The sequence below is a fragment of the Hyaena hyaena genome, unplaced genomic scaffold, assembly GCF_003009895.1.
Source record: "Hyaena hyaena isolate Hyena2069 unplaced genomic scaffold, ASM300989v1 scaffold_4, whole genome shotgun sequence".
NCBI lineage: Eukaryota > Metazoa > Chordata > Mammalia > Carnivora > Hyaenidae > Hyaena > Hyaena hyaena.
In genome coordinates, this window is record NW_024080636.1 from 1,974,983 (window position 1) to 2,000,793 (window position 25,811).

The 25,811-nt window shown below is 52.8% G+C and overlaps 1 protein-coding gene across 2 annotated transcripts in view; it reads right to left on the reverse strand.

Moving 5' to 3' along the window:
• Positions 1 to 24,477, reverse strand: part of RANGAP1 (Ran GTPase activating protein 1) — a 33,536-nt gene extending 9,059 nt beyond the window's left edge. Inside the window, exons 1-8 of one of the 2 annotated variants that reach the window (XM_039235678.1) lie at positions 20,847 to 20,999; positions 20,319 to 20,468; positions 14,682 to 14,809; positions 11,735 to 11,794; positions 8,123 to 8,302; positions 5,304 to 5,438; positions 2,163 to 2,321; positions 295 to 408 (exon numbers count right to left, since the gene is read on the reverse strand). In XM_039235678.1, coding sequence (XP_039091609.1) covers positions 295 to 408; positions 2,163 to 2,321; positions 5,304 to 5,438; positions 8,123 to 8,302; positions 11,735 to 11,794; positions 14,682 to 14,809; positions 20,319 to 20,468; positions 20,847 to 20,931 — 1,011 coding nt within the window. In that variant the 5' untranslated portion in view covers positions 20,932 to 20,999. Of the gene's footprint in view, positions 1 to 294; positions 409 to 2,162; positions 2,322 to 5,303; positions 5,439 to 8,122; positions 8,303 to 11,734; positions 11,795 to 14,681; positions 14,810 to 20,318; positions 20,469 to 20,846; positions 21,000 to 24,231 lie in introns of those variants that run through there. The other variant, XM_039235689.1, reaches the window with a different exon arrangement.
• Between the last annotated feature and the right edge of the window lie 1,334 nt (positions 24,478 to 25,811).

Sequence of the window (25,811 nt, forward strand, 5' to 3'; positions counted from 1 at the left end):
ATGGCAGCTAGCTAGCCAGGTGCTCGATGTGCTCTCTTCCTCTATGCCGCGATGGCCTCCACCACTCTCTCCTCCCATTTCCAAAATGAAGAAACTGGGGCTCACATCACACAGGTGAAGGGAATTGCACAAAATGAGAGAGAAGTGGCAGGGCTGAGCCATGAACCCAGGCCCACTTGGCCTTAAAGACCATACCCCTGCCACCCACAGCCCCCACCTGCCCCTGACCACCCACCAGCCCCGAGTTCAGAGGACGCCCAGACCCAAGGGGGAAGACATGGGTGGCGCCGGCACCTTCAGCTTGGGCAGGCCCCCACGGACTGCATCTGCGATGGCCACAGCGCCCTTGGAACGCACCAGGCAGTCCCCAAAGTTGATCGCCTCCACCTGCCGCAAGGTCTTCAGCGTCTGCGAGGAGGAAGCAAAGGCCAGGATGAGGGTGCAGGTCTCCCAGCAGCCCTCTGAGGCCAGTGGCACACCCTGTGTCGGCCTCCACTTGGTCAGGCCTTCTCAGAACCTCACCAGCTCTTGTCACTCCCACCCACCCCCGGGCCTCTGGCTAACCTCCCTCCACTCCACTTCTTTGTTATACCCACAACCTTCCTGAAGCACAAATCTGACCAAGTTGCACCCCAGCTTAAAATGCTACATGGCTGCCTATGGGAGCCTATGGCTCATGGGAGAGTCTCAGAATCAGCAAGGCCATGAGTTCCTGGCCCCCCTCTCCTGTCCACTGACCCTGACACATCCCGAACCTTGGTTGTTTCAAACCAGCACCAATAGAACAAAGCTCCCCTCCCATCTCTGGGCCTCTCCCATGCTGCTGATCCCTTTGCCTGAAACACCCCTCTTTGTCCAAAGTCCATTTGTCTTATACAACTTGGCCAAAATGTGACTTCTTCCAGAAAGCCTGCCCTAAGTCTGATTTGAACTTCCTGCACGTTCCCCTACACTTGCAGACGTTTCTGCCAACACCCCAGAGCAGCAGGACTAGGCTTCTGTGGAGTCTTAGGGCCCAGTGAGCCCCCATAGTCATGGCCCTGAGCTGTCACAGGCGACTCCCCTCTGTCTGTGAACTAGGGACTCCTTGAGGGCAGAGTCTAACTCAAGTCTGCATGGCCTGCACTGGACAGGGCTGGATAAACAGCTGATGAAAGAATCAATGAGAAAAGCAGTCAGGCTGGAGCAGCCTTCCATGCAACCTCTGAGAACAAATCCAGCACCAACAGTTGGGTTTACAGAGGCAGCTCAGGAGGAAGGAAGTATGGACACTCAGAGCTGCCCAAAGAGGGTGCGGGCAAGCTTGTGACATACGCCGTGTTCTGCAATGTTCTGGAATGTACCCACGAGGTACACATCTGGTGGGTGGGCAGAGCTGCTAATACACGCATTAAAAAGGCAGCAGGCAAGACGCACGTGGGTGGCTCAGCTGGTTAAACTTCTAACTCTTGGTTTCAGCTCAGGTCATGATCTTGTGATTGATGGGCTCAAGCCCCACACTGGGTTCTGTGCAGAGCCTGCTGGAGATTCTTTCTCTCCCTCTCTTTCTCTGCTCCTCCCCTGCTCCCTCCCTCTTGCTCTCTCTCAAAATAAATAAATAAGGGGCGCCTGGGTGGCTTAGTCGGTTAAGCGTCCGACTTTCGCTTAGGTCATGATCTCGCGGTTCGTGGGTTCGGGCCCCGCGTCGGGCTCTGTGCTGACTGCCAGCTCAGAGCCTGGAGCCTGTTTCAGTCTGTGACTCCCTCTCTCTCTGACCCTCCCCTGCTCACGCTGTCTCTCTCTCTCTCCTAGAAATAAATAAAACAGGGGCGCCTGGGTGGCTTAGTCGGTTAAGCGTCCGACTTTCGCTTAGGTCATGATCTCGCGGTTCGTGGGTTCGAGCCCCGCGTCGGGCTCTGTGCTGACTGCCGGCTCAGAGCCTGGAGCCTGTTTCAGTCTGTGACTCCCTCTCTCTGACCCTCCCCTGCTCACGCTGTCTCTCTCTCTCTCTCTCCTAGAAATAAATTAAAAAAAACAAAAAACAAAACAAAAAAGAAATAAAACATTAAAAAAAAATTTAAAAAAAGAAAATAATAAATAAATCAATCTAATCTAAACAAAACAAAACAAGGCAGCAGCCAGACCCTGCTTACTGCTCTCTGACCCTACCGCTCCTGCCTCACCTTGGCCATAGCCACAGCGCCCTTCTCAGTGAAGGTGTTGTCATTCAGGTTGATGACCCGCAGCAAGGGGTTGATGGCGAAAGCCTGGGCCAGAGCAGTGACACCTGGGTGATTGATCCCATTCTGTGGCATGTGGACCTCCTCCAGAGTCCCGATGATCTGTGAGGGGCAGGAAAGACAGAACAGAATGGTGGGCTCCTGAGCTCCAGCAGGGACATCTAATAGGCAGGAAAGTGCCATTACACACTAGACATGGGGAGGGGCTGCCACCCGCTTGGGCACGGGCTTGGCCATGGATATTTGGGGCCACCTCAAAGCAGAATGCTGGGCAGGGCTTCATCTGATCCTCTCCACAGCCTCATGAGGGAGACCAACCTGAGACTAGGAACTCCTCCAGGCAAAGACTAGGGATCAGAAAGGCTAAGAAACTTGTGCAGGGTCACACAGCGCAGAACACAGGTTTCTGTGTCCGGTGTCCTCCACACTGGGAGGACCCCAGGTGTTGGCAAGGAGTCTGCCACAGTCCACCCTTGCATACCGCAGCTCCACTGGGCCTTTATTTCTTGGGGCACTCCTGTGCCATTCACACAGTATGACTGGTGCTCCACATCTACCTCCTTTTCTAGGGGGCGGGGTCTTCTCCAACCACCCAGCCCTTCATCCAAACCTTTTGACACTTCCTTCTCTCTGCTTAGAACATTCTGTGTCCTTTGTTGGCATTTTCATGATAGACTGACTCCTATGCAGTCTTTCTATACACCTCTCATTTTGAATACCTCCTCCCCCAGGAGGGCTTCCAGGATCCCCCCACCCCCACCCCAGGCACAGTCCAGTGCTCTGTGTCCCCTCTGTCCTTCCACTATCACAGTGTTCGTCATCTGGACCATCAACGACACCTTCCTGTCTACATTCCACCAGTTTCCAAGGTCTCAAGGAGCCCATGTCTCAGTCTCCGCTGCCACCAAGGACTGAAGCCAGGCCTGCGAGAACTCTCCACCTAGGGACCTTTCTTTGTTCCAGGGCGCCCGGAACAGCGCAGAGGGTTCACAAGTAGATACAGGCAGGCCAACTGAGGAACACTACCAGTCAGGGCTTCTCACTATTTTCTGTGCCACAGACCCTCCAGGCAGTCTGGCAAAGCCCCTGGCTCCCTCCTTAGCATATTTAACAATTTTAAGATAAATTACATAGAACTACAAAGGAAATCAACACAATTGGAAGACAATCCTCAAAATTCTTAGAAAATACAGCAAAGGTGTGCTGTAGTATGTGTGTTGATGTTCCTTGTCACAGAGGCACCAAAAAGCAGCACCTAGAGGCAAGTCTGCAGTTATCGTAACACTAATGCGTGAGGAACGTTTCTGTGTGTTGGTACAACTATCAGATGTGAAAATATTTGTGATTTCTACCGTTAATGCAAGCTTGGGCGGTTTTTTCCCTTTTTTTTCATTTCTTTAATTTATTTTTTGAGAGAGAAAGGAAGTGCAAGCAGGGGAGGGGCAGAGAGAGAGGAGGACAAAGGCTCTAAAGCAGGCTCCATGCTGATGGCAAGGAGCCTGATGCAGGGCTCGAATCCACAAACTGCAAGATCATGACCTGAGCTAAAGTCAGACACTTAACCAGTTGAGCCACCCAGGTGCCCAATTACAGGCAATTTTAAGGCTGTTGAGGTTTACTGTCTACTTTTATAACTGAAGAGAACACTACATCTTAGGGGCACCTGGGTGACTTAGGTCATGCTCTCAGTTCGTAAGATCAAGCCCTGTACCGGGCTCTGTGCAGCACCTGCTTGGGATTCTTTCTCTCTCTGTCTGTCTCTGCCCTTCTCCACTTGCACTCTTGGTCTTTCCAAATAAATTAATTTAAAAAACCACTACAGGGGCACCTGGGTGGCTCAGTCGGTTAAGCGCCCGACTTTGGCTCAAGTCATGATCTCACGGTTCGTGGGTTCAAGCCCCGTGTCGGGCTCTGTGCTGACAGCTAGCTCGGAGCCTGTTTAAGATTCTGTGTCTCCCTCTCTCTCTGACCTTCTCCTGCTCATGCTGTCTCTCTGTCTCTCTCAGAAATAAAAACGTTAAAATAAAAAGTTAACTGTTTAAAAAAATAAATAAAAAACCACTACATTTTAATTATGTTAGTGTTAATAATCATGCACTCTTCCCCCACCCACGTCCAAAGACTTCCTGGGTTCTATCCACAGACCCCAAGTCCAAGAGCACAGAAGGACATCTGATGGATGCCTAGCACAACCACAGCGTCCCATTCCCAGTGCACTGGGGACAGCAAGCTGAGGGAAGGAGTGCAGAGAAGGCGTAACCCCTAATGTCACGATGTTTACAAGGACGGTAACTAGGCTCCTCCAGCTCCAGAGGCCGCAGGAGTGTCCCTGCAGCCTGGGGCCCAGGAGGGCACTGTCCCCACTATGCTCAGTCTCCGCCTGAGGCAGGTGAGCTCCACCAGGTAGACGGCCTTAGGTAGGAAGGCTATGGGGAATGTTGCTGTGGCCTGAGCACAGTTATCACTGCTAGGATACTGCTGGCCACAGAAAACATTAAGAGAAAAGACTCCAACATTCCTAGCCTCATGGGGCGGGGGGTGGCCCTCTCCCAGAGCTCACAGTCAAGGTCTCAGCATTGCCGGGGCAGGGCACCAGCACAGCTGTGAGGGGAGAGGAGACTGGAAGGAGAGGAGTGGGGGGAAAGGGCACCTGGGACACTGCCCCCTACCTCCGTGTCCACGGTAAGTCTGAGGACTCACTCTATCTCTATGCCCCACCCACTAGAGGCCAGAGACACTGACCTTCAGGGAGCCCAGGCCAACGCCTTGCCAGGCTGTCGTCCGGCTCCCTGCTCTGGCACCCCTGACTCCCGTACCTGAGCCTGGCAGACCTCACTCACTGATCAGAGCAACTCAGTCTTCTTGAACAGGATTCCTGGGAGCCGCTACCAATTCCCCTGCAGTGGTAGACCAGACACATGACACGAATTCTGCCCACTGCAGGATGAGCCAGCAGCTCAGAGAGGGGAAGCAGCTTGCCATAGGCCTCACAGCTCAATTCCAAAGCAGGGAACGCATACCAGGACTGCAAAAGCCTCGCCTGCCTCAGGGCGTGGCGGGGCTGGAAGTGCAGAAACCACTCACCCCAAAAGCTTCTGCCAAGGCGGTGGCTCCATCGTTCTCAAGACGGTTTCTGCCAGCCACGAAGACCTTCAGGCCCAGAGGCTTGCCCTGGGCACTGGACTTCCGGTGACACTCAGTCAGAGCCGCTGCCAGGATCTGCGGGGGAAAGACAAAGGGCCCAGACCTAAGGCAGGGGGCTCTGGTCTTCAACATCCCACGCCACCTACCGGTGGTGGACACAGGGACAAAGAACTGCTCACAAGCACCAAGGTCATACTGCACGCGTGCCAGCACCCCACAGCTAACGACAGAGGACTCTCTCATACACCACTTCCTGTGTGCGTCCCACCACCCTGTGCCTCATGTTAGAGACGGGAGATAAAGACCCAGAGGGAAGGGAGACACCAACACGGACAGGTCAATTTAAAGACAGGTCCTGGGAGGACACTCCAGTCAGCTCACTTTACTGCCAGATGCCCTCTGTCAGCGGAGGACCATTGTGATTCCCACTTTCTGGCTAAAGAAACTAAGGCTCCAAGAGGAACAGAAACATTCCTGTAGTCACCAAGCAAGTGGGAGAATCTGGCCCAGAACCCAAATCTTCTGGCATCCCTTGTATGTTCCCCAGTGCCTAAGGGGAGCTGGCCAGGACCATGGCCCCACCACACTCGGCTGGCACACCCTTATGCCCAGGCCAGCCTCACACGGCAGGGTCTCGGCTGCTCGGAGGAAAAACCAGACATCCAGTTTGTCCTGCTGCTGCTGCTATGGTGCCAGGAAGTGGCTTCTACACGGGTGATGCCAAAAGAACCAAGAGTTAAAAACTAGTGGCTGGTTGCTGGGAATCAGAGACATCCCGGCAAATGAAACAAAGGTTCACAGGAAGTGCAGCAGGAGAGAAACAATGTTTCCAGAGCACCTGAAGGTCAGCTGCAGGCTCAGTGAGGGTCCTTTTGCACCTCATTTCAACCTCAAAGTGAGCCTGGGAGGCCAGCGGCATTGGCTTTCATCTATAAACATGCTTTTATCCATAAACAAGGAGGCCGAGGCTCAGACAGGTAAGTGAACTGGCCAAGGTCCCACAGCAAATATGTGTCGGAGCCACAACTGGCAGCCAGGCCAGCCTGCCTGTACTGCTCTGTCCCTGGGGGCCATCACCAGCCTGACTCCCGCTGGGGTGGGTCGTGCACATGCTCAGTGAGGAGGCTGTGGACCTCTGTCACCAAGCAGCCTCCTCGGGAACCTTTGCAGAGGCGGTGGCCAACTGTACCAGCACACCCCATTCCCCCCAATTCCCTCTGGGGCCACCATGGTGAGGTCATCACTCCTATAAGAGTCCAGCTTGGGGACTCTGGGTCTGGAGAGTTCCAAGCACAGGGCTACGTCTCATTCTCACGTGAATCCTCTGGGCCCCTCCAATCTCCATGTGCGTGGCACACGACACGGTGTGCAGCCCATGGACCACACTGAATGCATTCCAGTTGGAGGGAACAGATCTTGAAGGACTTGGGAGACCCAGGAAGGGCAGATCAGCAAGGCCAGCACCCACAAGATGCGACAAAAAGGTCTCACCGAATGAGTGGTGAAAGAGGTAAAGACAAGTACGAATCACATTCGAGAGCAGAGCAGGGCAGCCAGGAATCTCCTGGGGTTCAAACTGCCCTATGCCATCCCACGTACTTGAGTAAGGGCAACGCGTGATGGCCAGTTCTGGAAGCCCAGGCCCCCGGGACGGCTGCGCCTGAGGCAGCTGATGGGAAGCTGAGGCCGTTTACAGACAGGTGGCCACTCCCCCAGCACACCCCACTCTGGGTTGGGCTGGACCTGTTTTCTGTGCTGATGCCAGCATTTTAATGTCTTCGCACACGCACGGCTTACTGCCCAACTAGACTTGGGGGGTGGCAGGCGGAGACGGCTGGGAGCACGCCCCGGATCTTCCTCCCAGGGCAGGGGAGGCCGCACAGAAGCCTCAGCCTGGGACACTGCGAGCACAACACGGGCTCCTCTTGCTGCTCTGACACACGCACAGAAGCAGGTTCAAATCCCACGTTAGTCCCACCCTAGCGACGCCATCTGGGGACCTGACCCAAGTCCAGTTAACTGGAAAACTGGGAGCAGCATCACACCCCCTTTCAGCCTGGGTGGGAGAACTAGGGTAATGCGTTTAACACATCTTCAGAGAAGACGTCCCCAGTCGCTGTTCGCCCCTGGGCCCCAGTCCTTTTCTTTTGTTCAGAATGTGAGCAAAGGGAATTGGCCTTTCTGGTATCTGGGCCTAAAGGAGCCAGAATGACCGGAAGAGAAAGAGGCTGGGCTCCCTCGGTACAGGTTCTGGGGAGAGAAGAGGTGCCTTTCTGTGCTGACCAGCCTGTCTGATTGGGAGGACGGGGGAGGCCCCGTCGAGGCAGAAGGTGAGCTGTGCCCAGGCCCAAGCAGTCTCTCTTTCTGAGCTCCCTCCCCCACGGGCACACACCCGGCCTCACGTGGCTCTGCCAGCTGCTCTGGGGGCACAGCAAGTCTGGATGCCCAAGCCCTGCGCTCTGCAGAGCCAGCAGGTCGGGCCTGTATGCGACACTGCCTCTGTGTTGCCAAGACAACACTGAGAACTGGGAACGGTTGCTTGGCAACCCCACCCTCCAGGCCTCCACCTCCTCTCCCCACTGGCCACAGGCTGCTGCCGTTGAGGCCTTTCTTCTCTGAAGAGAAAAACCACAGCCCAGCCTTCCCAGGTGGTGGCCAAGGGCACGCATTTCCAATGGATGCAAACGCAGCAGGAGACGGGGCAGGAAGGGAAGGAGGGTGAGGGACAACAGGGAGGTGCAGGAGCCCGCCACACCCACCTTGCCACCGCCGATGCCCATGCCACAGTTGTTGAGTTTGAGCTCGTGAAGGGTGAAGCAGGCAGAACTCTTGAGCAGGGCCTCGAAGCCTCGAACGCCGTCGGGCCCGAACGCGTTGTCGCTCAGGTCCAGCTCCACCAGCTGCGCCCCAGCTGTGATGAGTCCCTCCCCTAGTGAGGTCTGGGCACAGAGAGGGCTCATCTCAGATTCATAGAAACCCACCAGGTACTGCTTCTGTGCCAAGACCCCTTGCCCTCAGGGGGCCCCCAGGCAGAGACACAGACCATTTCAGTACAGAGCTGTCCCTATTTTATGTCTAGGACCAGAAACCCTGAACAGGGCTCCCAACTGAGGTGGGGCATGGGCCTTGGTATACATGGGGGTGGTAAGGGAAGGCTTCCTATAGGAGGTGGCATATGAGCTCAGGCTGGATGAGAATCAGTCAACCACACATAAGGAGATTCCAACCAACAGCAAAAGCATGAACATGAGCAAACAAAAGAACATAACGAAAACAAACATGAGGCAGCACACTGTGTGTCTAGTGACAAGCAGTGGACTCCGGAAGAGGCTAAGGCTGGAAGGAAAGAAGAGTCAAATCAGGCAAGAGCGCCGAACATCAGGCCAAGGACTATGACCCTAAGAGCCTGGGGGCAAAGGGCTTTGAGGTGGGTGAGGGACAGAGAGGACACATCCTCCAAACCTGAGGAGGGCACACTGACGTGCAGGGGGACGCTGGAGGCGGACTGCCCGCCCAGGAGCACGAGGCAGTGATCCGGGCAGCAGAGGAGGAAGCCAGCTGGCCAGTGTGGTGGGAGACGGGACAGAGGAGACAGGAGCCCCCAGTCAGTTCCGGGTCCCACAGAGGGAGGAAGACCTGCCGAAGCTGGGTGTTTAGAGGAGGCAGGCACCACCGATGTCCCCTGGGTTTCTGGCAGGCACTGGGCTGACGGGTTTCTCTCTCCAAGCCACAGCCCAGGACCAATGTGCAAGGAGACGCCGAGCTCTCCTGGGAACCTCCTGGGCTGGGGATTCCTACAGTTCCCCAGGAGACAGGTGAGGAGGGAGCTCTACCAGAAACCGGGGGCAGACCCGGGGCAAGGCATGCATTATGCACATGGTTCCCAGTGGAAGGAGTGGGGGAGGGGAGAGACACTGTCCCTGCCCAGGCCACCGACAGGATAGCTGAGGCCGTTTCCACCGTCCTCCCCACCACTGACTCGGCAACGGAGGGCTATTCTCTGGCTGCCCCAACTGCGGGAGAAGGCCGAGCCCCTGTCATCTGGCCTCAACAACCCCCAGCCCTCCCACAGCCAGAGCTGGGGAAACCCTCTGTGTCTGCTCCACCATCCCTGCAACTCACGCCTTTCCCGGACCCCGAATTCTTTTATCTGCCTTTCTAAGATTCGCTCACTGTTGGTAATAGGGAGATAAGAATACCTCCTTTAAAGACTGAGAAATTTGGGACGCCTGGAAACTCGGGACGCCTGGAAACTCAGCTGCTTAAGTGTCTGACTCTTGATTTCAGCTCAGGTCATGGTATCACAGTTCATGAGTTTGAGCCCCGCATCTGGCTCTGAGTTAACAGCACAGAGCCTGCTTGGGATTCTCTTCCTCTCCCTCTTGCTCTCTGCCCACCTGTGTGTCTGTGTACACACACACACACACACACACACACACACACACACACTCTCTCTCTCTCTCTCAAAATATATTAAAAAATTGAGAAACCTAAAAATATTAAAATTCAGATAAAACAACGCACACAGGGCCCAAAAGTTCGTATCTAACAAACATGTTTTCTTCCCTCCCTCTTCATTAAAAAAAAATTTTTTTTTTAAATATTTTTATTTATTTCTAAGAGAGAGAGAGAGAGAGACAGCGTGAGCAGGGGAGGGTCAGAGAGAGAGGGAGATACAGACTCCAAAACAGGCTCCAGGCTCTGAGCTGGCAGTCAGCACAGAGCCTGACGTGGGGCCCGAACCCATGAACCGTGAGATCATGACCTAAGCGAAAGTCGGACGCTTAACCAACTAAGCCACCCAGGTCCCCCTAAAAAAAAATTTTTAACGTTTACTTATTTTTGAGACACAGAGAAAGAGAGCAAGGGAGGGGCAGAGAGAGGGAGACCCAGAATCCAGGCTCCAGGCTCTGAGCTGTCAGCACAGAAACTGATGTGGGGCTCAAACTCACAAACCATGAGATCATGACCTGAGCCGAAGTCAGGTCGGACACTCAACCAACTGAGGTACCCAGGTGCCCCAAGCGCTTCTAACTTTCAAGTCTTTTACTTACAAACCTCCAAATGAATATATGTATTCTATACTCTCAATTCTACCCTCACCTGGTTCTTGTTCACCCTTTGAGGCTGGTAACTAATGTAACCAGCTCCCCATGGGCTTCTTCAATCCCCCAACAGAGGCGCCCTCCCTCTGGAGTCCCCATTAGGGACCCTGTCACTCCCTGAATCACCCTTAGTTGTTTACCAGACCAAGGTGCTTTATTATTTTTTTAACATTGGCTTATTTCAATATTAAGTTTTCAGCATTATTTATTTTGCGAGAGAGTGTGTGTGCACTCGGTGGGCACACAGGTGGGCAGAGACACACAGGTGGGCAAAGAGTGAGAGAAAGAGAGAGAGCATACTGCGTACACTGAGAGCAAGGGAGGGGCAGAGAGAGGATCCCAAACTGACAGCACAGAGCCCAATTCAGGGCTCGAGCTCACAAACCAGGAGATCATGACCTGAGCTAAAATCAAGAGTTGGACACTTAATCAACTGAGTCACCCAGGCACCCCATTATTATTATTACATAAATTTATTAATATATTTGTTTATACATCCATGCATTCATTTAAATGTAAGCTCTACACCCGGCATAGGGCTTGAACTCACGATCCTGAGGTCAAGAGTCACATGCTGCACCAAGCCAGCTAGGTGGCCCCTAGAATGAGGTGCTTTAGAACTGAGGTTGGTACATGGGCACCTCAGGAGCCCCTGAGTTGACTAGATGCACGGAAGGCTGAGAAGGCAGCCCTGCGCCTACCAGTGCTGCTCCTTCCCTTGAACCCCAGGCAAGCCACGTCCTGCTCAGTGACGACCCTCCCACCTGGACCACTGAACCCCAGGCTAGGAATCTGACCCAAGCCAAGCTGAGCCCCAGGAATGGGGAAATAGAAAACAGAGTGGATGAAAGCCACCCATGATAAGAAGCAAAACAAGAACAGTGGTATGGAGAGAGGCCCCGGGGTGAGACAGGACTGGGGGGGCACAGAAGGGCATGAGGGAGCAACACAGGGAAGTGCAAAGGTAAAAGGGATAAGAGTGGAGGAAGCGAGAGACCCACGGGGGTGAAGCTCAAGAATGAGCCCTGGAATCCCTGGGCGCTGCTGTACTTCCCGTAACTGGGCCTCGAATCTCCTGGCATCCAAGGCCCCACTCGCTGGCTCCATTCTCACCTGTACTCTCACCTGCCCATCAGGTCACAGGACAGATGCTGTGCTGCCCTGGCTTCCATTCCAGCATCTTCACCACGAGGTGAAAAAAGCCCTGGGAACTGCCATAGGGGCCCCTGTGCCCCAGGGAGGGGAGCAGCGGCCTTGTGCACTTACCAGGGCCGGCGGGATCTCAGACCGCAATCTCCCTGTGAACATGTCGCTCCAGTGGCATCGCTTTGGAAGGAGGAGGAAGAGAAGCGTTAGGGGCGCCCCTCAGAGGGGCCTGCAGGCAGCAGCTCCTGCTTGTGGACTACTGAGAGTTATAATGCTTAATTTTTAATTTGAGTTTCCTCAGCAAAAAGCTGGCTCAGCTCTGGTCAAAGCTGGGGGACCGGAGGCCTCCAAAGGCCATACGGGGCTCAGCAGAACTGCCAGAAAATCCCTGACCGACCCAGTCCTCTGGCTTTCTAGGAGAGAAACCAGGCTGGGAAGGAAAGGACTGGCCCCAGGCCCCCAGGCAGGGCAGTGGCAGGAGCAGGGCCAATACGCCAGACTCCTGGCCCAGCGCTCGTTTCCAAGACCAGTTTCCCCATACGCCATGGGCTGAAGTGCCACATCAGGATTTGGGTGACAGGAAGTAAGCAACATAGGGTCCAGCAGCCAGGAGGTTACTAATTTTTCAAGGCTTTTATTTTATTTTTATAGTAATCTCTATGCTCAATGTGGGGCTCAAACTCATGACCCGGAGACCAAGAGCCTCATGCTCTACTGACTCGGCGCCCCTCAAGGCTCTTTTCAACCCTCTGACCACGTCCAGAAGGCAGCCTTGATTTGGGGCTGGTGGATCCTGCCCACCTTTCCACTCCTTGCTCATCTGCCTTTGAATGAAGGATGAGCAGGCCACATGCCCAGAGGGGACAATGCCTCAAGGGACAGTGCTTTAGGAGACAATGCATCAAACCAGAATTTAATAATACTCTTTTGTTTCCTTTATGGTAAGGAAAACCACTTTCCATTTATAGAAGGGATCATGTTTGCTTTTAAATGACATCAAAATGAGCTGATTTAAAGAAAGTATCAGGTTAATGCCACTAAGGGGGAGGCCCTATGACTGGGTCGTGGCGTCACATGCCAGCAGAGTTTAAGCTCCAAGCACACAGCCCTACCCTTCAACTCTGGTTGCTGTGTCCACCCAAAATATCAATTCTCGCAGGTCCAGACTTTCCTGGGCCCATCCTGCGAATGATGAAACCCAGACAAAGCAACTTTCCCTTGAAAATCCACTCCTTGAAATGTCTGAACTAAATCGAACCTTAAGTACTAGGCATTCTGGTTTAGGCCTCCAATAAACTGATCACTAACACACGTGGGGCCTCAGGGAGGCAGTCTACATGGGTGGGCTCAGTGAGTCACATCTGAATACAGGTGCTCAGAGTGGAGACAGGCAGCCAACAACCTGAACACCAGAACCCTAACAACTCGCACCTCACCCCGAAGCTTCCTGAACCCACGCCTGATGGGCCAAGGGTTAGCACAGGGATTCCGGGCACAAGGACTATGTTCCAACCAACTTAGCTGACTCCAGGCCTGCCGCTCACCCCTCCCTGTCTCTGACCCCTGGGATCCCCTGTTTGAAATGAAGCTTTTGACCTCGACAATCTCTAAGTGAGCAGTGGTTACCGCAGAGCCGTTCGTTATGAGGCTGGGCTGTTACCTGGGCTCCAATCCCACCTCGCTCCTGAGATGTCTGATCCCTGACCCACACTCTTCTTATCTGTCAAGACCTAGCTTATGCCTATGTTGCAACAGGGTGGTAATGTCTTAACTTGTGTCAGCACCCTGCCTGGAATACCCCTGCAATCGGGCCCTGCCCCACCCCCCGCTGCCTCCTGCACAGGCACAGAGCTGAGATGCTAAGCAGGGCGACTCACGGCACTAGGTCTGCAAGGGATGACAAGATGCACAAGGCACTCTTGATGGCCAAGCTCTCTCATGACACAAGCCTGTACACTGTCACCGCGGCAACCTCACAGGGAAGAAAAACCTTTCACAAAGGAGCTTGGACTCAGAGCGGAGTTTGGTGCAAGGCCACATAACACAGATAAGGTGGTGGTACGGGGGCTTAACCCCAGACCCTCAGATGCCAAAGCACAGTTCGTGTGGCACCTCCTCCACTCCTGCTCCTTCACTGGTCACTGGGGTGAGCTAAGTTCTCTTACAGGACAATGTCCCTGCGTATGCTCAGGGAAACAACAGGCCCTGGGCAGAAAAGAAGAAACGGCCAATGCCTTGGCTATTAACCTGACCGTGATCTTCCCAAGGAAACGAAGAGCAAGGCCACCTCATGAACTAGCTCCAGGTCCTCACTGGGCAAATCACTCCGCTGGCCCTGGCCCCGGCCCCGCATTCCTTCCCTTCAGAAAGCACATGGCAGCCGGAAAGAGTATCAGACTTGAGAGTGTGTCATGTGGTTTGGCTACTTATCAACATTAGGATCCTGAGCTATTTACTTGCCTCCTCTGAGCCTCGGTTCCCTGGACTTACAAAACGGACACAGTCTTTATTCCCCAGGGTGCAGTGAGGACCAAATGACACGTGCAGAAGAGCCCTGCACAAACCTGGTCCCACGCGCATCAAGCACCATTTGCATTCAAGAAAGCAGGTCTCTCCCTCATGACTCTGCAGAGACTTTAATGAGCTAATAAACACCAGGATTCCCAGGAATGGAGAACGTGCAGGGACAGCTTCCTGACATTTTAAACACATGATACCCCAACTCTTCTCACAGAGCATCTTGAAGGACTGGTGTTGCATGGGACTCCCCTAAAGGGGGCTGGCTAAAGGTTCTCTCTGTCCAGTTCTGCTTCTTCCTCCTTTATCTTTCACGCATGTTACCAGGTAAACCTGACCTTCCTGTCTGTTACTGGGGGACCCAAATGGACACATCACACAGGGAAAGGAGCCCTGGCCAATGCTGGGAGGCCAGAGCAACAAGAGCTGCTCTCGGTGACTGCCAACAAGGCAGGACCCTAGGAGGGTCTAGACATAGGCAGGGGTTGTGGCGGCCCGAGTGGAAGCTTATCCCTAACCAGTCTGGGCCTGCTCGCCCTGCAAATCTTACCTTCAACTCTGACTTCTTCTCCAAGGCCTTGGCAATGACCCTGGCTGCCTCCACGCCCACCGTGTTGCCCTCCAGGCGCAGAGCCTCTAAGCCATCAAAGTCTTCGATCTCTTTAATCACATCTTTGGCTGCCAGGACCAAAGAACAGACCCTCAGATTCCGGAGTCACGAACAGCTACAGCAGAAGAGAGCCCGGCCACCACCTCGTCGCTCCCAATTCCAAAAGCACTAGTATGTCTGCTGGGTGCTGGGCCCTGGCTTGCAAAGGAGAATCGGACAGGCCCATATTCTACCAGGGGACATGGTATTCCTCTGCAGTGAGTGTTAAAGCAGGCATGTGTGTAGAAGGCTCGGGAGTCAAAGGAGGAAAGAAACTGGCTGCACGGGGCAAAGAAGGGGCCTAGAGCACCTTATAGATGGTGTGTGCGGAGGCTCCCTGCACAAGGGGTGCATGAGGCCAAGTGGGGAACCGGCATCCAAGTCTAAGGGCCGGGGGCACAACCACATGAAGGCGCTCAGTGTTACAGGACTCATGCATGGGGTGCTCATGACTATATTGTTTTTTGTTACAATGAAAAGTCCCAAACAAACTAAACGCCCATCAGCAGAGAACAGGTTGATTCACTGGGCTACAATATACAGTTACACGGACGTCATCATGAATGGTGCCACAGGTGTTCTACCTGACTTGAAAAATACTCATGTCATAGTGATAAGTGAATGATGAGATTTTCCACCCGTGTTTATCTGACCACACATTTAAAATGTTATGCCTATTAAAAAATACATACAGGGCACCTGGGTGGCTTAGTTGGGTAAGCATCTCATCTGACTCTTCACTGTGGCTCAGGTCATAATCTCATGATTTGAGTTCAAGCCTTCCATCAGTCTCCACTGTCAATGAGGAGCCTGCTTGGGATTCTCCCTCTCTCTCCACGCCTCCCTAACTGGCACGCACATGCGCACTCTCTCTCAAAATAAACTTTAAAAAATAAAACAAAAACAAAAAAATTAAATGTATTCTCTCTCTCCCCCTCCCTCTCCACACCTGTCTGTCTCTTTCTCTCACACACACACACCCTGACACCAAAGTCTAAAAGGATAGAAACCCAATGTTCAAAGAGTTATCTCTATGTGCTGGGATTATGGGTGATTCTGTGCTTTTCCATCATCTGCTTGGTATATCCTTCATGTACCAAGTTATACAGCAACTTTTAAAGATTCTGTCATTATGATCCCAATTATTAAAATAAAAGAAAAAGAATGAATGAACGAACTCAGCTATGTTTTTAAAAAAAAAACTGGAAAGAAAATGCACCAAAATTAACAGTAGTTGTATCCTGGGCTGGGAGATAATGAAGGTATGGTTTTTTGCCTTATTTCCATATTTCTATGTTCTATAACAAGCCTGTATGAAAAGTTTACAATCTGAACAAAAACACACCAGATGCACAAGACAAAGCCCATCTTTTTTAAAAAAATTTTTCTTTAATGTTTTTAATTTATTTCTGAGAGAGAGAGAGAAAGAGACAGTGTGAGCAGGGGAGAGTCAGAGAGGGAGACACAGAATCCGAAACAGGCTCCAGGCTCTGTGTCAGCACAGAGCCCGACACAGGGCTCAAACCCACGAACCGTGAGATCATGACCTGAGCCGAAGCTGGACGTTTAACCGACTGAGCCACCCAGGCCCCCAAGACAAAGCCCATCTAGTCTGGCTGGCACACAAGATGCGGGAGGTGACGTGATGGGGAAGAGATGGACAGTGTTGGGAGCTCCCTGAGAAGCTGTCCCAGTGGGGCCTTTGCACACACCCCCTCCCTCGGTCTCCACCCCAGCAGCTAAACTCCCAACCTGCCTGGCAGGTTTCACAGCCCCGGTCTCCTTGCAAATGCCGCCGCCTGCTACAATTTCACACTCTTCCACATGACAACTTGATTGTTATGTGGAGACGTTGTTCATACCCTCTTCCTCACTGGGTCATGAGCTCCTGGACTCGGCCTCAGCTTCCGACTATGCCCCCCAGAGAGGAGCACTTAGCATTCTCTCCCACACCTACTCAAGCAGTTACTGTTACATCTACTTCACAGTTGAGTGAGTGGAGACACAGAGAAGGTACTAACTGCCTAAGGTCACACGGCCAGAGAGTGGTGGCCAGCACTCATTTTCCTTTTCTTGTGTCACAACCAGGAAGGCAGGCCAGGGAAGAGCCTCCCATCACCTAGAAAGGGAAGCTGGGGTTTCAAGAATAAAGCAACTCTGGGGGCGCCTGGGTGGCTCAGTCAGTTAAGCATCCAACTTCAGCTCAGGTCATGATCTCACAGTTTGTGGGTTCGAGCCCCGTGTCATGCTCTGTGCTGACAGCCAGCTCAGAGCCTGGAACCTGCTTTGGATTCTGTGTCTCCCTCTCTCTCTGACCCTCCCCTGCTCACACTGCCTCTCTCTCTCTCAGAAATTAATAAAGCATTAAAAAAAAAAAAAAAAGAATAAAGCAACTCTGCCCAGGAATTCAGGAAAACAGCAGAGCCAGGCTTCAGACTGGTCTTCCAAACCTCTACCTGTGTGCCCTTCCCCGCATCCTTGCTTCTGTGCACAACCATGAGCTTTATGCAGCCCCCTGGCAGGAAGCCCCCCACCCCCCATGACCACCGTGGAGCTGCAACTCCAGGGTCCCTGCTGCCCAGGGCCCCTCTGCAGCCAGCTCACAACGCAAGGGCTGAAATCTCGGAAGACCTGCTCCAAAACGGAGCCCCTCTAACATCCAGGGACCGGCCAGGTTAGGGATGGTCCTAAGGGGGGCAGAGACCTGCTCAGGGGAATATTTATGCAGCCCTTAAGAGTAAGGTGACAGCTGTCAGGGCCCCAAGGGAAGACAGGCACTGCATAAGTGACAGAAGTACAGAGATTCACGGGTGGCGTGCAGAAGTTCAGCCCTGGGGAGAGTCACAAGCACAAAGCAAGCCTGGAAGAAGGAGCACCAACCCGGGAAAGGAGAGCGAGGAGATCACCGCTGGGTTGCTTCTCTCTCTTGGTTTTCAATCCAATTGGAGTTATATATACTTGACTTAGCAACAGGTTAGGGACAGGTCCCAACCACCCCTGAATAACCCCGTCGTTGGGCTGTGCTGTGCCGCAGGGCCCGCATTTCAGCCTCCACCACCTCAAACTATCCAGTTCCGTGTGTTTACGACTTAGCCATGTAAAGCAGAAAAATCCTTTCTTCGGACCTTAAATGACCTGCTGATAAGTGAACAGCGCCTTGTTCACCACCAGTTTCATGGCTTCTTCACACAGGCCCTTGCCCTCTCTGGACTGTGCCAGCTCACTCCTGGCCAACACAGAGTCCCTTTCTGGGCCCAGGATCAGGCCGCCAGGCTCCTCTGCACAGCATTCAAGGGCCTCTGCCCTGCCCGCCCTATGGGATTCTGATTTCCTTACTCCGAAGCCCATCCTATGTGTCTCAGCTCCCGTGCCTAACTCATGTGGTTCTCCCTGCCTACAGTGCCCTTTCTCCTTCAAGGACAGTTCAAACACTACTTCACCCATGGAGACTTCCCAGGCCCTCCCCAACTAGAAGTAATCCCTGTCCATCGCCTTTCTTCTCAGAACTTTCTGTTCACATTTCCCAGAGCATGTCTCACCTTCTGCCTCCTGGAAGTTATCTGAGTACCTCCCTCCTACTCCAGGTTAGGAGTGCCTCAGAAGCTGGAGCTGTAAGCTGGGCCTTCCTGGTGACCTACAAAACGGACGCAGCATATCCAGCCTGCACTCGTGAAGTGGTTATTTGCATGGATTTTTTTTTTTAAGTAGGCTTCAAGCCCAGCGCCAAGACCAAAGTGGGGCTTGAACTCAAGACTCTGAGATCAAGATCTGAGCTGAGATCAAGAATCGGCCACTTAAGTGACTAAGCCACCCAAGTGCCCCATCTGCATGCTTAGACAAGCTGGGTTCTAATCAGTGCAGCAGGTTTCACTGCCCTACTGTGCCCTTAGGCAAGTCCTATCACCTCTCTGGGCTTCAGTTTTCCATCTACAAAAGGTGGATGAAATCTTTTTTTTTTTTTAATTTTTTTTTTTTAATTTATTTCTAGGAGAGAGAGAGATAGACAGCGTGAACAGGGGAGGGTCAGAGAGAGAGGGAGACACAGACTCTGAAACAGACTCCAGGCTCTGAGCTGGCAGTCAGCACAGAGCCCAAAGCAGGGCTCGAACCAACGAACCGCGAGATCATGACCAAAGCGAAAGTCGGACGCAAAACCGACTAAGCCACCCAGGCGCCCCAGATGGATGAAATCTATCTCAAGGACTTTTGTGAGGATAAACTGAGATACTGTTTGCATGGCACTTAAGATTGCCTGACTAGGTATTTGGTGAATGGCATTTATTTTAGAGAGAGTGAGAGAGTGCACACATGAGCGAGTAGGGGAGAGGAGCAGAGGGAGAGAAGGGAAGGAGGGAGAGGGAGACGGAGGTGGAGTCTTAAGCAGGCTCCACACAGCACAGAGCCCAACACAGGGACTGATCCCATGACCCTGAGATCACGACCTGAGCTGAAATCAAGAGTCGGATGCTCAACTGACTGAGTCACCCAGGCGCCCCAATGAATGGCATTTAATAGCAAATTCATGTTTCCCGAACTGAGTTGAATGTCTACTGAGAAACACAGGCACAAGGATTCAGTTGGACATCTGTTAAAATCCTGGCTCTGCTATTTACCAGCTGTGTGATCTTGGGCAAGTTAGCTCTTCCAAATCTTTTTTCCTTATTTATAAAATGGTAACATTTCTACCTCCCTCCCTCAGGCAGGAGGCATGACCAAAAGTGATAATAGCACAGAGAGAAACTCTAAATCTTAGGGCCTTTCAGAGAGATTCAGAAAATGTACTCCCACACTCCCAGCCACCCAAGGACTCAAGTCATTTCTGAGCCAGTGCAGGGGAGCAGGCCTGCCTGTACTCCATGACAACCAGGCAAGCCCAGACCAGTTTCCCTGGTCAGGCCAGAACCTCAAAAGGCCTTACAGGTACTGATGTAGGTGCCTTCACTCCCAGACACCAGGGGATTCAGGGCTGACCGGTGTTAGTCATGCTTTGGCCAGGGATGAAAAGACAGGGCCTGTATTTTGGTGCCTAGTTCCCTCCAGTCCTGGTTCCTGTACACAGACAGGAGCGTCCATCCCTCTCCCAAGGGCACTCGGCTGAATGGACTAGACCTCCCAAGAGGGCCTGGATTATTGTTTTAATACAGCTGCACGAGGGCCTTAGCCCTGGGGAAGGCAGCCAGTACTCTCAGACCAGGCTGGGATCGTGGGGGTAAAGGTGTGAAGTAAGAAGTCATCGGCTACATCCTGGGACGGCTGTCTCTCATTGCTTACTATCCCCCCAAAGACACACCCACCTGCGACCTAAAGCCATCACGCGCAAGGATACTTTCCAAACACGTGACGACAGGCATAGAAATCTGTATGTGCTTGTGGGCACATCATCTTTGAGCCTTCCTGTGAAATGGGTCCAGCGACCTCACAGAGCTACTAGGACAAATGACGTGATAACGGAGCTGCACGAGCCCAAACGTGAGTAAGAGCAAGCGGTCATTCACACACTCCTTTCCTTCCCCTGGGCCAGCCCAAGCAGAAACTCACCATCCTCCGCAGTGTTGAGTTTGAGGCTCTTGCCCTTGAAACTCAGCTGTCCCCCGGCCACCTGGGTTTTGGCAAGTGTCTCTGCCAGCTTGGCAATGTCTTCAGAGGCCATGCTGGCTACGTTGCTGGACTCCCCTGGAAATCTGCAAACTGAGCAGGCCAAAGTTTCATTAAAAGAGAGAATTCTCCTAGGGCTCCTTGGTTGGGGAGGGCAGAGGAATAAACAACCCATTTCAGGGGCTTGAGCTGACCTCCCCCTGTGCTCTGAAGACTCCAAAAGCTAAACTACTGGAAAAAATGAAAACAGCAGTAGGGAAGGAACAATTCTACGCAAGTGGAGAAAGTGGCAAGAAAGTAGTAAAATCATGCTTTACCCTCTGAAGAGTTACCATCTCACTTCAGCTTCCCTGCCCGACTGCCACAGCTGGGACACCAGGCATAGCCTGGAGCTGCCCACTTCCTGGGTCCCCGGTGAATGCCATTGAGTCTGAGACTGATGGTGGCAAAGAGCCTGCCCCCAACACACACCTGCCTGGTCATCTTGGCTGCTCTCTGTTTGAGGGTCCCATTTCTCAAACAGGACTAACATGGCTAAGGGATCCGGGTCATCCATCCCAGGAAATGCCCCACCACCCACGCTGGCATGTCTCTGGGGGTGGGGAACAGGGGTCAGCCCACCGCACGTACGATTTCAACCTTGGTCAGGAGACCGGGCAGCCCGTGGTGGCCAGGTCTCAGGAGTTCCTAGGAGACCAGAGGTCTCTACATCACAAGAGCCACCATCACAATAGACCAAGGGCAGAGGTGCTGAAGAAAGGAGCTTCCAACCTGGAGAACTCAGCAGACCGGCAGAAAGGACCCTCCATTTCCCCAAAAAAATGGCATGTAATCGGGGGAGACCAAGGAACACCAATATGGAGGATAGAGTGTGTGTGTGTGACAGAGAGAGAGAGAGAGAGAGAGAGAGAGAGAGGGAGAGGGAGAGAGAGAGAGAATCACAAGCAAGCTCCATGCTCAGCATGGAGCCCAGTCTCATGACCACAAGATCATGACCCAAGCCGATATCAAGAATTGGATGCTTGGACCGCAGCAACTTCTTACTTGACACATCCCCAAAAGCAAGGGAATCAAGAGCAAAAATAAACTGTTGGGACCTCATCAAGATTAAAAGCTTCTGCACACCCAAGGAAACAACCCAGAAAATTAATAGGCAACCAACGGAATGGGAAAAGATAGTTGCAAATGACATATCAGATAAAGGGTTAATATCCAGAATCTATAAGGAACTCACCAAACTACACGCCCGAAAAACAAACAACCCAGTGAAGAAATGGGCAGAAGACATGAACAGACACTTCTCCAAAGAGGACATCCAGATGGCCAACAGACACATGAAAAGATGCTCAGCATCCCTCCTCATCAGGGAAATACAAATCAAAATCACACTGAGATACCATCTCACACCAGTCCGAGTGGCTAAAATGAGCAAATCAGAGAACTCGAGATGCTGGCGAGGATGTGGAGAAATGGGCACCCTCCTACACTGTTGGTGGGAATGCAAACTGGTACAGCCCCTCTGGAAAACAGTGTGGAGGTTCCTCAGGAAACTAACAATAGAACTCCCCTATGACCCAGCAATAGCACTGCTAGGAATTTACCCAAGGGATACAGAAATGATGAGGCATAGGAGCACATGTACCCCAATGTTCATAGCAGCACTCTCCACAATAGCTAAAACATGGAAAGAGCCTAAGTGTCCATCAACAGATGAATGGATCAAGAAGATGTGGTTTATCTATACCATGGAATACTATATGGCAATGAGAAACAATGAAATCTGGCCATGTGTAGCAACATGGATGGACCTTGAGGGTGTTATGCTGAGCGAAATAAGTCAGGCAGAGAAGGACAAATATCATATGTTTGCACGTATAGGAGGATTAGGAGGAACTTGGCGGAGGAACAAGGGGGAGAAGAAGGGCAGAAATGGTGGGGGAAAGGGAGAGAGGCAAACCATGAGAGACTCTTGAATGCTGACAAAAACTGAGGACTGATGTATGTGGGGGGGAGGGGGGATGAGCATGGAGGAGGGCACTTTGGGGATGAGCACTGAGTGTTATGTGGAAACTAATTTGACAATAAACTATTTGTAAAAAAAAATAAATAAAAAGAAAAAATAAAAAAAAAAAGAATTGGATGCTTGGAGCACCTGGGTGGCTCAGTCGGTTAAGCATCCCAGCTTCAGCTCAGGTCCTAATCTCATGGTTTGTAGTTCAGGCCCTGAGTCTGGCTCTGCACTGACAGTGTGGAGCCTGCTTGGGATTCTCATTCTCTCTCTCTCCCTCCCTGCCCCCCTCCCTCCCTCTCTCTCTCTCCGCCCCTCCCCAACGTGGCTGCACACCCTCTCTCTCAAATAAATGAACTTAAAAAAAAGAATTAGATCCTTAACCGACTGAGCCCCCACCCGCCCCCCCAAGTTTACCTATCTTTATCAATAAGCATGAATTATTCTTCTTGGTAAGAAGGTGTCTAATCATTCACTCAACAAACTTCTACTGAGTACTACTGTGCTCTGACATTGCTCCAGATACCAGGAGTACAGCAGTGAATGAAACAAAAATCCTGCCCTCTTTAAAACATGTGTCCTAAACAAGATATTTAGTATCTTAAGACAACGACAAGAAGAAAAATAAAACGGGGGGGGGGGGAGATATATTCTGGGGGTTGCAATTTAAAACAGGATGCTCAGAGAAGGTATTATGAGGAAAGAAATAAAGACTTGAAGGCCATGAAGGACAGGGCCAGGCAGATATCTGGGGGAAGAGCCTTCTTGCAAAGGGAACAGCAAATGCAGAGGCTCTTGTTGGGAGGGGGGAAGGGAAGGGGAGGTCAGAGGGAACTGCAAGGAGGCCAGTGGGGCTGGGGTGCAAAAAAGGGAAGGGAAACGGAAACAAGAAATAAGAGAATTTAACAAGAGGCCCAAATCACAGAGCCCATTTAAAGAATGTGGCGTTTAACGGAGCCACTAATAGGTTGCTAGCAGAGAAGGGACAGGCTCTGACAGATCCTCTGACGGCATCACTTCTGTGTAACCTAAGGCCTGGCGTCTAGAAGGTGCTCCAAGAATGAAGACCTGAAACTGAAATAAAAATCAGCCTGAAACCCACCACCTCCTGCAGTTCTGAGAGGGGCAAGAAAAACGGTCCCTACGTAGGGTCGCATGGGAACGCAGAACCTCTCGGCTGGGAAAGGGCCTATTCCTCAGTCCAGTCGGTGCACATCTACACCGTCCACTGCGAAGACTCCGAAAGCGAAGCACAGACGGGTGGCGTGATTTGCCCCAGGTCTGCGAAGGGTCAGCGGCAAAGACAATAAATACACAAACAGCCTCTTTCCCTTCTAGGCGCCGAAGTCGCTGATTTTCTCAGGTGCACGGCTCTCGCTCCCGCGAAGCGTCAGCAGTGACTCATGTCGTTCCCGGGGGCTGCAGCGCCAGCCCGGGCCCTCCGCGGGCGTGGGACTGCCGGGAGGCGGCGGCGGGCGAGCGACGCGCGAGCGCGGGCCGCAAATGACAGGCGGGCGGCGCGGGAGCCCCATCCGGGATCCCTGGAGGACGCGCACCGCCCCCAGCTGTCACCGACGCCAACAGGGGACGCCGCCGCCGGCCGCAGCGCCAGACGCCCTCTCCCTGCCTCAGTTTCCCCACCTGGGAAAGGGGCCCGCGCCCCCCCCCCAAAACCCCTTCTCTCAGCCCCTCCGCGCTTGGCCGTCGAAGCGCGGGGGAGAAGGCCGAGAAGACGCCCAGAAGGCGCTCAGGGGCGCCACACCTTCCACGCCCAACTGCAGCGGCGCGCCGCCCACCGCCCCCATCCCAGGCAGGTGACGGGGAAAGACAAGGGACCCCGGCTCTCACCGTGAACTGGCGGCGCCGCCGCCGCGTGAGGCAACCCGAGCGCGCGCGCCCGCCCGGCAGGGGCGGGGACTGATTTAGGGTCCGGGTCAGGTCAGGTCGGGGTCGCCGCCCCCGAGCCCAGCGGTCCCGATGCCCGGCCCGCTCTTCCGTCAGCTCTCCCGGCAGTTCTAGCCACTCCCGTCTCCGACACCACCTGCTCCCCGCACGACCGCGGATGATGGCGGAGGAGGAGGATTTTTGAAAGCCGGCAGTTTCTTTCCTTCGATTTGATTTGTTCAAGGCCCAGGCCGGGTTCCCCTTCCCCCGCTCGAGTGGCCCGGCGGGTACGGTAGTCCAGTTCTTCGGCACGGAGCGCGGAGGCCGCGTCGGGAGCACGCCCTCAAACTACCAGTCCCGTGATGCACCGCGTCCCGGCGCGCCTCCGCCGGCTCTCTCTGCGCCCTCCCCTTTCGGCTTCTGGCTCTTTCTCCCGGAGGCCACAGGGCGGCGTGTAGCCGCGAGCTCCCAGGGAGACTACAATTCCCTTCATGCTTTGCGGTCCAGCGGACTCAGCCCTTCCGGAAAGGATCACGTTCACGTACCTTTTTTTTTTTTTTTAAATGTTTTATTTATTTCTGAGAGAGAGAGACAGAGACAGAGACAGTATGAGCAGGGGAGGGTCAGAGAGAGAGGGAGACACAGAATCGGAAACAGGCTTCAGGCTCTGATCTGTCAGCACAGAGCCCCACTCGGGGCTCGAACCAACGAACCGTGAGGTCAGGAACTGAGCCGAAGTCGGAAGCTTAACCGACTGAGCCACCCAGGCGTCCCTCACGTAACTTTATTGACAAAGGCTGGTACACCCGAAGGCAAGCTGCTAGGAGATCTGTTCTGCAAGAAATGGGTATCCATTTCCTCGGAGAAAAGCCTCGCCTTTTTTGTCCCATGAAATTGAGAGGTCATTCGAAGCCTTTCACATGAATCGCCGCAAATTACTTGGTCATTAAAAAGGGGAAAGAGCTACCCTGTGATAGAGAAGCTGCGACACCATCTTAACCAAATGGTCCGTGTTAACATCAGTAACTGGACAAAGTGACATCCATCGCACACCTGCTGATGTGACGCCCTGAGAAGGACACAGCATCACCATCCAGTCAGCCGTGCATGAAATTAATTTAATCACGCGGAAGCAGCAGACAAACCCAAACCGAGTTACAGTGTATTCTGCTACAGAATAACTGGTCTGCACTCTTGCAAAAATGTCTTGTCACCAAAGGCAGAGAAAAGCCGAGGAGCCGTTGCAGATTAAAGGAGACTAAGAAACATGCAACAAAATGCAATCTGTGGTCGTGGATTGGATCCTGGGCTGGGAAGGAAGTGACTGCTGAGAACAATATGGAAACAATTAGCAACACTTCACTGTATATTAGATAATAGTATAGTATCGACGTTAAATTTATTGATTTTTATTATTGTGCTGTGTTATGTAGGAGACTGCCCTTGTTCTTGGAAATATACGCGGAAATAATTAGGGGTGTGATATCAGCAACTGACCCTCCAACGGTTCAGAAAAATGTGTATATGCATATAGAGTGCAAATG